The sequence below is a fragment of the Chiloscyllium plagiosum genome, chromosome 5, assembly GCF_004010195.1.
Source record: "Chiloscyllium plagiosum isolate BGI_BamShark_2017 chromosome 5, ASM401019v2, whole genome shotgun sequence".
Classification (NCBI taxonomy): domain Eukaryota; kingdom Metazoa; phylum Chordata; class Chondrichthyes; order Orectolobiformes; family Hemiscylliidae; genus Chiloscyllium; species Chiloscyllium plagiosum.
In genome coordinates this window covers 7,842,967-7,853,522 of record NC_057714.1, presented here as the reverse complement: position 1 = coordinate 7,853,522, position 10,556 = coordinate 7,842,967, and the positions used below count along the sequence as shown (strand labels likewise).

Sequence of the window (10,556 nt, the reverse complement as noted above, 5' to 3'; positions counted from 1 at the left end):
GAATTTCTAAGTTTTCCAAAAAATAAACCAAAGAGAAGCATACCAGTGGATTTAGGATGAAGTGGAATGTTACCAGCTTTAATGATTGTTGGTTACGTACATGAAACACACAATAATACAGCTCTTCGCAGGTCTTTTACTTTTTGTCGTGAATACCGGCAAAGTTGAAGAAGCCTACATGGATCGTCCTCAAGAAAAAAAATGTTTATTTTTCCACCTCGAATCTCACTGTGCGCTCTCTGGACGCGTACATGCAAATCTTACACCCTTTTATTCAAACCGATAAATATAAATTATATACAAATGTTAAGCAAATGTTGGCATCACATTTAATTAAACAGAATTTGATTAAAAGTATCCCCATAAAGGAAGTTGCAGTTTGTTTTTAAAATCCAAGCGCTTAATGCAAAACAAAAACACCCCAGTGTGTGGGGCATCGTCCAATCATTTTAATATGTTTCAGTGTCTTGCAAATTAAACCAACTTTACCGAAAAAAGGGGGATAAAGGCAGATATTCGGCCGCTGCCATTTATCTTTTCATGTGAAGGTACAAGGAAACCACCTACTTTTAATGAGGGTCCTGATGGAGACCACACAAACATTTAGATTCGATTGATATAATAAAAAGAACTATTTTAAAAGGCTGGCATATGTTACCAGGTAACGAATAGGCGATCTTTGTATAATGCGGCCTGTAGGTATCTCGGCCTATTAAAAAATTACTCGGTGAATTACAGGAAATGTTACCATTGTGCAATAAAACACGTATGTGTTCAATGAAAATAATTTTTTGTCTTTGGTTCACACGGACAAAGATGGCTTCAATATTGTAAGCACTGCAGACTTGTCATCTTTTGAAGGAATCCGTGAAAATAATAGATGCATGAGCAGCAGTTTTTAAACTCTATTCCTATTTAAAACTGTCAATACACATTCATATTGTACGAAAAGAGCAAAATATTTACAATAATTTGTGCTCAAGTATGTCATCATGGGTAGTATCCCTTCTCTTTGAAAAGTTAAACGTAAAAACTGCATTTGCAAATAACGACGCACAATATGTCAAGTACAAATAACCACTCACGGATTGCTTCAGCAAGCATAAGATAGCCCGTTTTCTATAACCCCAAGCTATGTTTTAAACGGTAAAGTGTTTATATAGAGAGTACCACGCCAAAAAAGGTACAAACTTTACATTCTAAACAGAATTTAATTACACTTGCTTATTTTGGAGGTGAACATGAATTTGACACAAAAATGCCTGTGATTCCCAACAGCAGCCATCTTTTGAGAATGAATTCCAGGTTGCATATTTACATGCATGCTCTCCTTTTGGGGAACGAGGGGTGGGGGCGGGAACTACTCCTCATTATTTGTAGAAAAAACACACGGATTTATTGTTGAGATCTAGGTTTTAATCTGTCTTTTATACAGACAAGTTTCAGTCTCCTAAGCAGTGATGAGCAGGCATTGTTTAGAGAACAGTCGCGCTAACCACCACCAGCCCCCCAACCCAACACTCCCCCCACCCTTACGGAAAGGTCAGTTACAAAAAGAACGAGGTTGGTTGCTACTCCTTGTAACTGAAGATAAAAAATATATATCCAATAGTTGTGATTGATAGTGAGCGCCACCGAAAGCTTCCTAATCTAAAGCATGCGCACATTTTATTACTTTGTTTTTATATTGCAGCTGGTCCACAACAGTCAACTGGTTCTCCTAGGGCTCCAATGCACAGGTCTGAATTCAAAACGATGCTGCATTCTCCTTCGAATTAAGACAATTCTGTTTCGCTGAACTAAATCCAAGCATTCACATTGGCATCTCAACAATTATCTCTCGAGACACCCTTTGTACAAAGCATGTCGATCACACAAGTGAGAATATAATAATGTGTTATGTGAAACAAACGATGATCATTAATTCCAGTTACTGTTTAAAGTTGAAACTTAGACGTCCCAGTTAGTTTTGCAAAGTTGTCCGGCCTGTCAAAACTGTACTAAAGTGTCTGCTCTCAAACTCGAACTTGAGTTTTTGTTTTACCTCTGCTTTCGCCCTGGCCGCTTTCTTCGTAGAAGGAGACCATAGGAAGGAGAAATTCCTCTTTGTAATCGCAGTCTAATCTCAGAGCAATGGATTCGTGGTGTAATACTGAAGGCGGTCCCTGTTTAGCTTCTTTTCCTTCATCCTCCTGTTCTGAAACCAAATTTTAACTTGCCGGTCGGTTAAGTTGAGCATCCGGGAAAGTTGCAGCCGCTTCTCTTTGTTGATGTAGACACTGAAAAAAAATTCTCTCTCCAGCTCCCGGATCTGGTACTTGGTGTAGGGGCACCGCTTTTTGCGTGTACGCTGGCCACCTGTAACAGGTAAACAGTGAGTTAAACTTTGGTCGTTGTAACTGAGAGGAACACTCAGCTTTCCGGCCGTCAATATGTGCTTTACTCTGAACACTTTCAAAAGGGAAGTGGAGGTAACTCTGCAAGGCTCCCAATTTTCACATAGCAGCTTTTTTTGTCTCTCTCAGCAGTACTCGAAGTAAATAATTGTCTACACAAAGCAACAGCACGCTATTCCTCTCATATTTTGCCAAGTCCTAGTGATAAAAAATGGCTGCCTCGATTTGCATGGATTCAAATGGATTTGGACTTTGCTAGCTGTAACTAGTTCATAGCCTCATTCCAACCTTATACTTGAAAGTTAAAAACGAGCCTCCTGGCATCAGACGTTAGCTACAATTTTAAAAAGTGATTTTTTATTATAAAGATGACTCAGCTCTACGATGCGTGCATTTAAGACAGAAAAAGGGACATTGAAAGGTGCAAAAACTTTTAATTTATCTGAACAGCGTCAACTAAAAGGGGCTGGGGAATGGGATACTTGAGGTACCTTTTTAATAGGCACTGCGAAGCAGGAATTAGTTTCCTGAGGGGAGGGAACTTAATTCTACAGTCATTCCGCATCGTAAGACTCAACATGGAGCAGTCTTCAGAAGTAACATTGCAGTCTTAAGACTCTGCCGGTGAAACGTGCAACTATAAAATGTGATTATTAAATAAAATACGGTCACCCGGCTCTGAAATAAGTTTATATGATGGAAAGCTCCATGTTAGAAGTATTGCAGTATTTATATAGCTGTTAAAAATGTCATTTTGCCACATTATGTTTTAAAGCGGTTACTTATGGAACCGAATACAACCTATAAATAGAGCTTTTGTGTCAACACATGTGTTTTATAGAATCACTGAGTTGCATTAATACACACAAAGGTCACACGCATCCAAAAGCAAATTTTAATAAATTTACACCTAATAATTTAACTGATCAGAATTTTTTAAACCCCAAACTCACTTTTTGAGGTGCTGGTAGAAGTATTTTAATGCAGCGATTGGCTGGAGTTATTTCACGGCCAATTTCAGAGCTGGACACGTGATCCTGTCATTTATATAAAAAAAAGTTTTGTTGGGAAATCTACAGGCCATCCATAAACCCCCTTATATGCTTATAAAACAGCACATAAAAATTTTAACAGCAGAGCGCGAGATCGCAAAACTTTCTCTCACAAGTGGGCACTGACTCTACCTACTGGAGTTGCTGCCTTTTTCCTCATTGTTGCCGGAAGAAGACTCCGGGCTGCTACTCCCCGGGCTCGTCTCCTTCTCCACAGACACCCTCGAAGTCTCCGAACTTGAAGTTGCCGCAGACGGCGCTTTATCTGGGCTCTTCTCCCCGCAATACTCCGACTGCTGATTCTCACTGGAACCGTAGGCAGTCTCGAAAAACTGGTCAAATCCTTGCGGCAGGACCCCGTTCCTCCCCACCGGGTTGTAGAAGCTGGAGGACGCGTTGGAGCTGGGGTGGTAAACGCTGGCGCTATTTTTCATTAACATCTCGCCCATGGTACTGGCAGGCAGACATTCTCTGTGCATCAGCTCCTCTGCGGAGTAGCAGTGCGGGAGATTCCCCCTGTGATGCCACTTATTGGAAGGATCGATGGCATAGTCTCTGAAGGTAACTTCTCGCACAGGTTGAACCTGGGGGATATTGGACGAGTAGGAGTATGTCATGGGGCGAGAAGCCGGCGTTTGGGGTAGAAAAGAAGGCAGACTGGAGAAATCCGGACCCGAGACATAATAGGTGCAGCTAGGCAAATAAAGATTAGAGCCACAAGAAACCCGCTCATCAAAATCCATCATCGCTTGCTTGGGGTCCCCTAGCGCAAGAATAGCTTGCATTCGCACAGCTAAACATGGTCCTTAGATGCTGCTGCCTCTTTGAAGCTGATCCGCGGAGTAAAAATTTGGAAACGTAAGCTGACGTGGAAATGTATCTCCATACATCGCAGGGACAGGGCAGTCATGTGACCAGATGCCTGGAGAAATTGACATGCATCACTTTGGATTCCCCCCTCGCACCAGGAGTGCAAAGCTCTTTACATCTCAGCTCTGCACATTTAGAAAGAGGGAACGGGAAGCTCGAATAATACTGTGAAGGTGTTCAACCTTCACACCAGAGACGCATTTGGCACACTCACTTCATGGCGCTCCAACCAGCTGAGTTGCAGCCAGGGTAGACGCGAAATCACACTTAACAATTTCCGCAATGGAAATGTATCAGAAACTCTATTTTCTCGAACAAAATGCTTTTCGACCGATCTCTCCCATGTTGATTCTGCGGCATATTCGGCATTTTTATTAACAAATAATCTCCTCTGCTCACTCGTTCATTTTGGCCTTTTTAAAAATGAAAGACCGCTGTGTTTTCTGCTTGTGTCGCCTGCTCAGAATTTGTGAAATTACAAACGAATAAAGACAAAGGTTCTACAAGAAATCTTACCGATATTTATTAGGACGAGGTTGCAATCTTTAAATGGCTAGATCCTGTTTTAAGTAAAATAGTCTCCCACCTTTTCTGAAAATCTCCAATAGACCACACAGATGCATAGAGAAGAAAAGTTAGACCGTTCGGCACGGATCTAGTTTGTTTCTTTTTTTACTTTATCTACCATAGTTAGATTACTCCTGCCGCCAGAAATAAACCCAATCCGGACAAATCTGACAAATATGTGAGGCGGACAGACTTTTTTATTCTCTTAAGATAGTTGTTCTGCTTCTGGCTTGTTATAAGCGGGCATGGTCACGTTCAACTCCATCACACACAAAACCCTGGCCCTGTCAGCAAATTATATAAAACCAGTCATCCACTTCGGTGGAAGATTAGGAATATTGGAGTGAAAAATCCCATGTGCACCTTAATTTTACATTCAGACCAATTTTTTTTTGCGTGTGTTGTTCAAGAACGCATTCTGTCGTTAAAACTAAGTTGGGAATACCGCAGCCAGAAGTGGGCAAAAGCTGATAAGAGGGGGTGCTGTTTTATTTGACATTGGTCGTGGGTATATTTCTCCATATTTCTGTAAAATGTCACCAAGGACAACTGAATAAGCATCAGACTCAGATTTTGTGCAGCTTGAGGTGTTTTTTAAATAGTTTTACTTTAGTGAGGGTTACATTCATTGAAGAACGCCCAATAAAAAGCATTTTATTTCGGTGCACTATCTCCATGCAACAATATTTATGATTTAAATACACCCTAAGAGTTAGAACGCCATGCGGTGAATCCTGATGTGTTGAAAAGAATAGGACTGCACAAAAGAGTTGAAGTTAAACTTTGCCTTAGAATTTGTCACAAATTGGCTTTTTTCTGTTCCAAAAACAACTGCGTTATGCCAAAACAAACAGGTTTCCTGGGAAAAAAGGACCTTTGCCATAAACATATGCCAGAAAGACCTTCTATTTAAATTAAATTCCATGCAGTAAAAAGAAAGCCGTACTTGGAACAGCGTTAATAACAAGTTGCCTGTTGAATCTTGCTTTTCTAACAGTTTCGTTATAATAAATACAGACCAATGCAAAATCTTCATAATACCTGCTTCAAATACCTAGCCTACTGTAGCTGAAAAAAATAATTGCTATTTAAAAAATGGTGGCGCATGTTCCAAAAATCTTAGCTATTGAAAATACTGAGAATATGAATCTGACAATGTCCAAGGTCCACGTTTTATCATAAGGATCTGAAAATATCAATACAACACTGTCTATGCAGCACTGGCATTGTATATTACACATAGATCAAGAATTTACCTTACATCATCTCTAAATTGTTATTTACGGTTTCGATAGAAAATAAATTCATTTGCATTAATCAGAATGGCAAAGGATACCCATAACATGCAAGAGACTGCAAATCTGATGTTTTTTTTTTAAAAAATAAGAAGGAATTGAAATAGTGCCTTTGAAACCTAACTGGTTTGATTGGTACGTAGGTTTTTGTTCACCAGTCTTGGCATTCGGGACTACTTAAGTGCAATGCAGATTTTTTTGAAGGTTTAGGATTTTTTTATACAGAAAGGAAAGCCGAAAGACGGTAGCACACTCTGTCGCTGTACCGATGGTCAAATTCCAACACATATATAATAATATAATTAAATACAGAACGCCTATGACAACCGAAAGCGGGCCGTTTAGTTTGACCTGCGGTTTTAATAGCAGTTTTGACAACCGACTCCTCTGGATCCCCCGGAATAGGCATTATAGCTGACCAGGGGTGAGCTGAAGACGCCACCTACATGGGATCTCTGACGTTCCCAGCTAACATGAGCAATCAGGCGTCCCGAAAAAAAAACAGAAGCAAGAAGCCTTGCTTTGTCTGATCAAAAGTCAGGCTGAGTGTTAGAAAGAGGAAGTTTTCTTTTAACTGTACATTGAGCGTCATCCCTACATGTTGGTCAAAATCTAGTTTCTTACCCTTTTTACTTATCTTGAGGAGGGGGCAGATTCCCAATAATTATATTGTATCTTTGAACGCAGTTTGCCGATGCTGTTTCGAAGAGAACAGGGTCGTCGTAGCTATTTCATAATCTCCCGAACGAAAGGGGAAGCTGGCGATTACATTTCCGATTAAGTAAAAGGCGATAAATGAGTGGAGACCTATTCACTATCTTCTTCGCTTCGCCATTTTCTCTCCATCAGCTTTTCCCAATTCTCATCTATTGGGGGAATCGCTCTTTTACAGTCACTCTCAATTACAGATTCACAGTCTAATTGATTCGTGCCGTCAGTTTAAGCCTTTAGCCTATACTCATTTCCAAGACTGTGATCGTGTAAAGCTAAAGGAACGGTTCCAAAAATTAAATAGACGTACCTTGCTGGAATAAGATCAGGTAAACACTGCAGAGATTCGACTGCTATTTGATGGTGAATCAAATATAATGTAAATACTGAAGTTTAAGGGGATCAGTGAATTATTGCGGCGCAGTCTATTTTCCTGCAGGAGTCCAAGTCAACGGGAGGGCTGAGACCCGGATGAAGCTGAATTTCTTTACACTGATGTGCACTTCGAAGCTTTGTCGCGGTTCTTATCAGCAACGAAATCGGATTTGAAACCCTATTGTTAAAGTTTGAAACTAATTTTTAAAAAGCTAGGGCCAAAAATAAGACTGCGGTCAGACGAAGTCCTCACTCGAGTTATTTCAGAGCTTTGCACTTTAAAGATGCAGCGCCTGCGTAACATTGAACTTCAACTTTGAAAAAATTCTGCATCCGTGTAAGAAATGTACTTTTTTTTAACAAAAAAGTTCTATCGCGCGAAATGAAAGCTAAATCATAATGTCAATGGCTTAAATTAAATCTTCGGGAGAGAGAGAGAGAGAGGGACAGAGAAAAAGGTAAATATTTGCAGGAGCCCTGGCGACATTTGTGAAGTCGGTCGTGTCAGTAATTGCAATGAACCCGCGAGTTAAGTATAATCTGTCCCGCATGGATTCATTCATTTTTAAATATCAAGAACCACTGGGTAAAAGTTTGATAACTATATTTGTGGCCAGTAGATTTTTATTGTTGCCCTGAAGCTAATCAATACGGCATGGAAACGGCCGGCTATTGTTGTCCTTTTCCAAATTTTGCAGGAATTTCTCTTCCCGTTAGTTTTCCGTTCTCCCCACGAGTTACGTCGCTTGTCATCTCGCAAACGAAGTCACATATAGCTTAATTGCCTGCCACCGCAAAAACACTTTACTATGCCAAAAGGCAAGTCAATTTTCTAACTTGGAATGTTTTCATTCATTTCTGCCCTATCATTTTCCCCAGCAGATGGGATAAATGTTGAAAATGAGAAGGACAACATCATGTAAAGCTGAAAGTGGATATAGCCTCATCCCAGCCTCTACAAGTCCTCTGAAAAATGCAACTGAAGCTAGTGCTCAGACAGCAACTGCTGCCTTTTGACGGAACTCTTCCACTTTATTGTAAGACACAGTTATTCATTCATTAAAAAGTAGCTGGTTTTGAAATCTGCACGGTGAACTGCGAGCATCGAGAAATTCAGACATTTCGGAGAAAGCATCATTTCGCATTCTAAATCAATAATTGTACTAATAAACCCTTTTCTTGGCGCTGGATGACGTCGGGTTGGGATGTTATTGTGGTGGTTCTCCAATGAGTTTGTACTTTTCTAATTGCCAAAAAAAGGTCGTGACTCTCAAAATCTAAACTGCAAACTTATTGGCTTCAGCAGAGTTAGTGTCTTTTTAACGAAAATCCGTGTTTTTGTTTTGTTGTCTGTGGTGGTTTTGCCGCCTCTTCAGTGGCAATGACAACAGATAGTGTCGGCCATTTTTATGCCTAATGTCTCGGAAATTCCGCACAAAGTTCATTGAAGCGAAAATACTTCGAAAAACTAGCATTTTATTGAGAGAAAAATGCTTACTGTGTATTAATAAACAACATTTATTCGAGATTCAAAGACCATTCCAAGTTTTGATAGGCACAGCCTCCAGGTGGATCATACTTAAAGATGAAAAACTAAGCCACAGTTGTGCGAGATTGTTCCTTTGTTAATTTTATTGAGCCCCAGTAGATTTATTAAAATGCTCCTGTAACAAGAGATTGTATATAAAACATTGCGAGCTACAACTCAGCAAAATTAATATGTTAAACGTATTCCCTAACATTATTTTTGCGCCCAGTCAAAAACAGGAAAGTACGATAATAGCCTCACAGGAGAAGGAGCATTTAGTAAGGAGCGGCAATGAAACTTGAAAGTAATACACTTTGTATGTTATAAGTGAGCACTTTACGCATTTGAAAAAGCTGTAAGGACATTCATTTTAGTCTAAAGCGATATACTGTACAACGAGTGCTTGATTGTATCTGTAGTACAGCGCTCGGAATGCATCAAAATATTTGCGTAAATATTTACGATTTAAATCCGGGTTCATTTTTAGCTCCTATAAAATTTCCTAATAAAACTATTGAAACTTTTTCACATGTTTTGTTACAAAGCTTTAGATGTTATTTCAATAAATTCCCCTGTCGAAAACATCCCAGTATTAAATTGGCCAATAGGTCGCATAGCAAACTTTGGCCCACGCCTTGTTTATTCGAATTGCACTACCCGGCAAAATAAAGGCAAATTATTTCATCCCGAAGTCTCCCCTTTGGAATAATTGGAGGAATAGAACATTATATATTCAATACAGTTGCGTTTTACTTTCTAGTTCACAAGGTCGAAGTTTCACTTCTCAGTATTTCTGAGCCTATCGCCATTTCATTTTGAACCATACACCCATCATTAGTTTTAGACGAAATGCTAATTCGAAGAGAACTAGGAATTGATGTGATGCTTCTGAACTTGGCATGTACGTTGTGAAATTTTTAAAAAAAGTATAGTTATAATCGATGCTTCAACAGCAAGGTACCAGCTATGGGTTTCGGTAGCGGGATTAAAAAAGAATGCAGATATAAAGGTTGAATAAATCCAGCAGTAGATTAATAATAATTTTCAACGTTGTTTCCTTCATAAAAAATAACAATAAATTAAGATTAGACCTCATCAGACGCCACTGCTCTGAAGCAATGTGGGAGCCAGGTCAAATAGCCATCAACATTGAAATAGAGAGAAAGGAAGCACAGTTTTACTTGAATTGGCTGGTTTTGAACTTGAAGGATCTTTACTTTGAACTTGGCTAGAGGTGCACAGCTCGGAATTCCGAATTATCTACGTTAAAAGGCTCTGTACTCACCTCAAACGCGGGCAAAACTGGAACACGAATAGGTGAACCACTCCCCTGCACTTTATCAATAGATTCCTCCCGCTTTATAATCCACAATCTTTCAAAATTGGCGTGTACCGCACCATACACAGGTGCGATGGAATCGCAAAGCCGTTTCTCCATCCAGTGCCCAGTTGGCGTACCTTTCCGAACGCAAAAGCGAGAATCTTCTAATTGCGCCTAATCTTTGTCAAGTTCACATATTCCAAGCCCATCGTGTGATGCTGTTGTCTCCCAGATGATCATTCAGGACCCACACACGTAGCCTGTGTGCCCACTAAACTTACAATGTGACAAAATGACTGAATCCCTTTCAGCTGAAAGAACATATGGGATAACAATGAAATGCCGAACTTATACTAAATGTCAACAACAAACTGACCGCGCCTGTGTGTACCAGAGGAAAAGGAGTGAACTGCGTTTTAATGAAAGCCGCAATTAATGAAT

The 10,556-nt window shown here is 39.9% G+C and overlaps 1 protein-coding gene and 1 long non-coding RNA gene across 3 annotated transcripts; one reads left to right on the top strand and one right to left on the bottom strand.

The window, feature by feature from the left end:
- Positions 1-50: 50 nt before the first annotated feature.
- Positions 51-4,716, bottom strand: hoxa11b (homeobox A11b). The gene is made up of 2 exons (XM_043689550.1): positions 3,585-4,716; positions 51-2,358 (listed from the first exon to the last, which is right to left on the bottom strand). The coding sequence occupies exons 1-2, from the start codon at positions 4,231-4,233 to the stop codon at positions 2,126-2,128; spliced, it is 882 nt and encodes a 293-aa protein (XP_043545485.1). The 5' UTR covers positions 4,234-4,716; the 3' UTR covers positions 51-2,125.
- On the top strand, positions 3,928-8,456 carry LOC122549699. 2 transcript variants are annotated; one of them, XR_006311641.1, is made up of 2 exons: positions 3,928-4,009; positions 8,149-8,456. It is a non-coding gene; the product is annotated as an uncharacterized LOC122549699 (long non-coding RNA). The 2 variants fall into 2 exon arrangements; XR_006311642.1 differs by having other exon boundaries at positions 3,934-4,009; positions 8,146-8,456.
- The last annotated feature ends 2,100 nt before the right edge of the window (positions 8,457-10,556 follow it).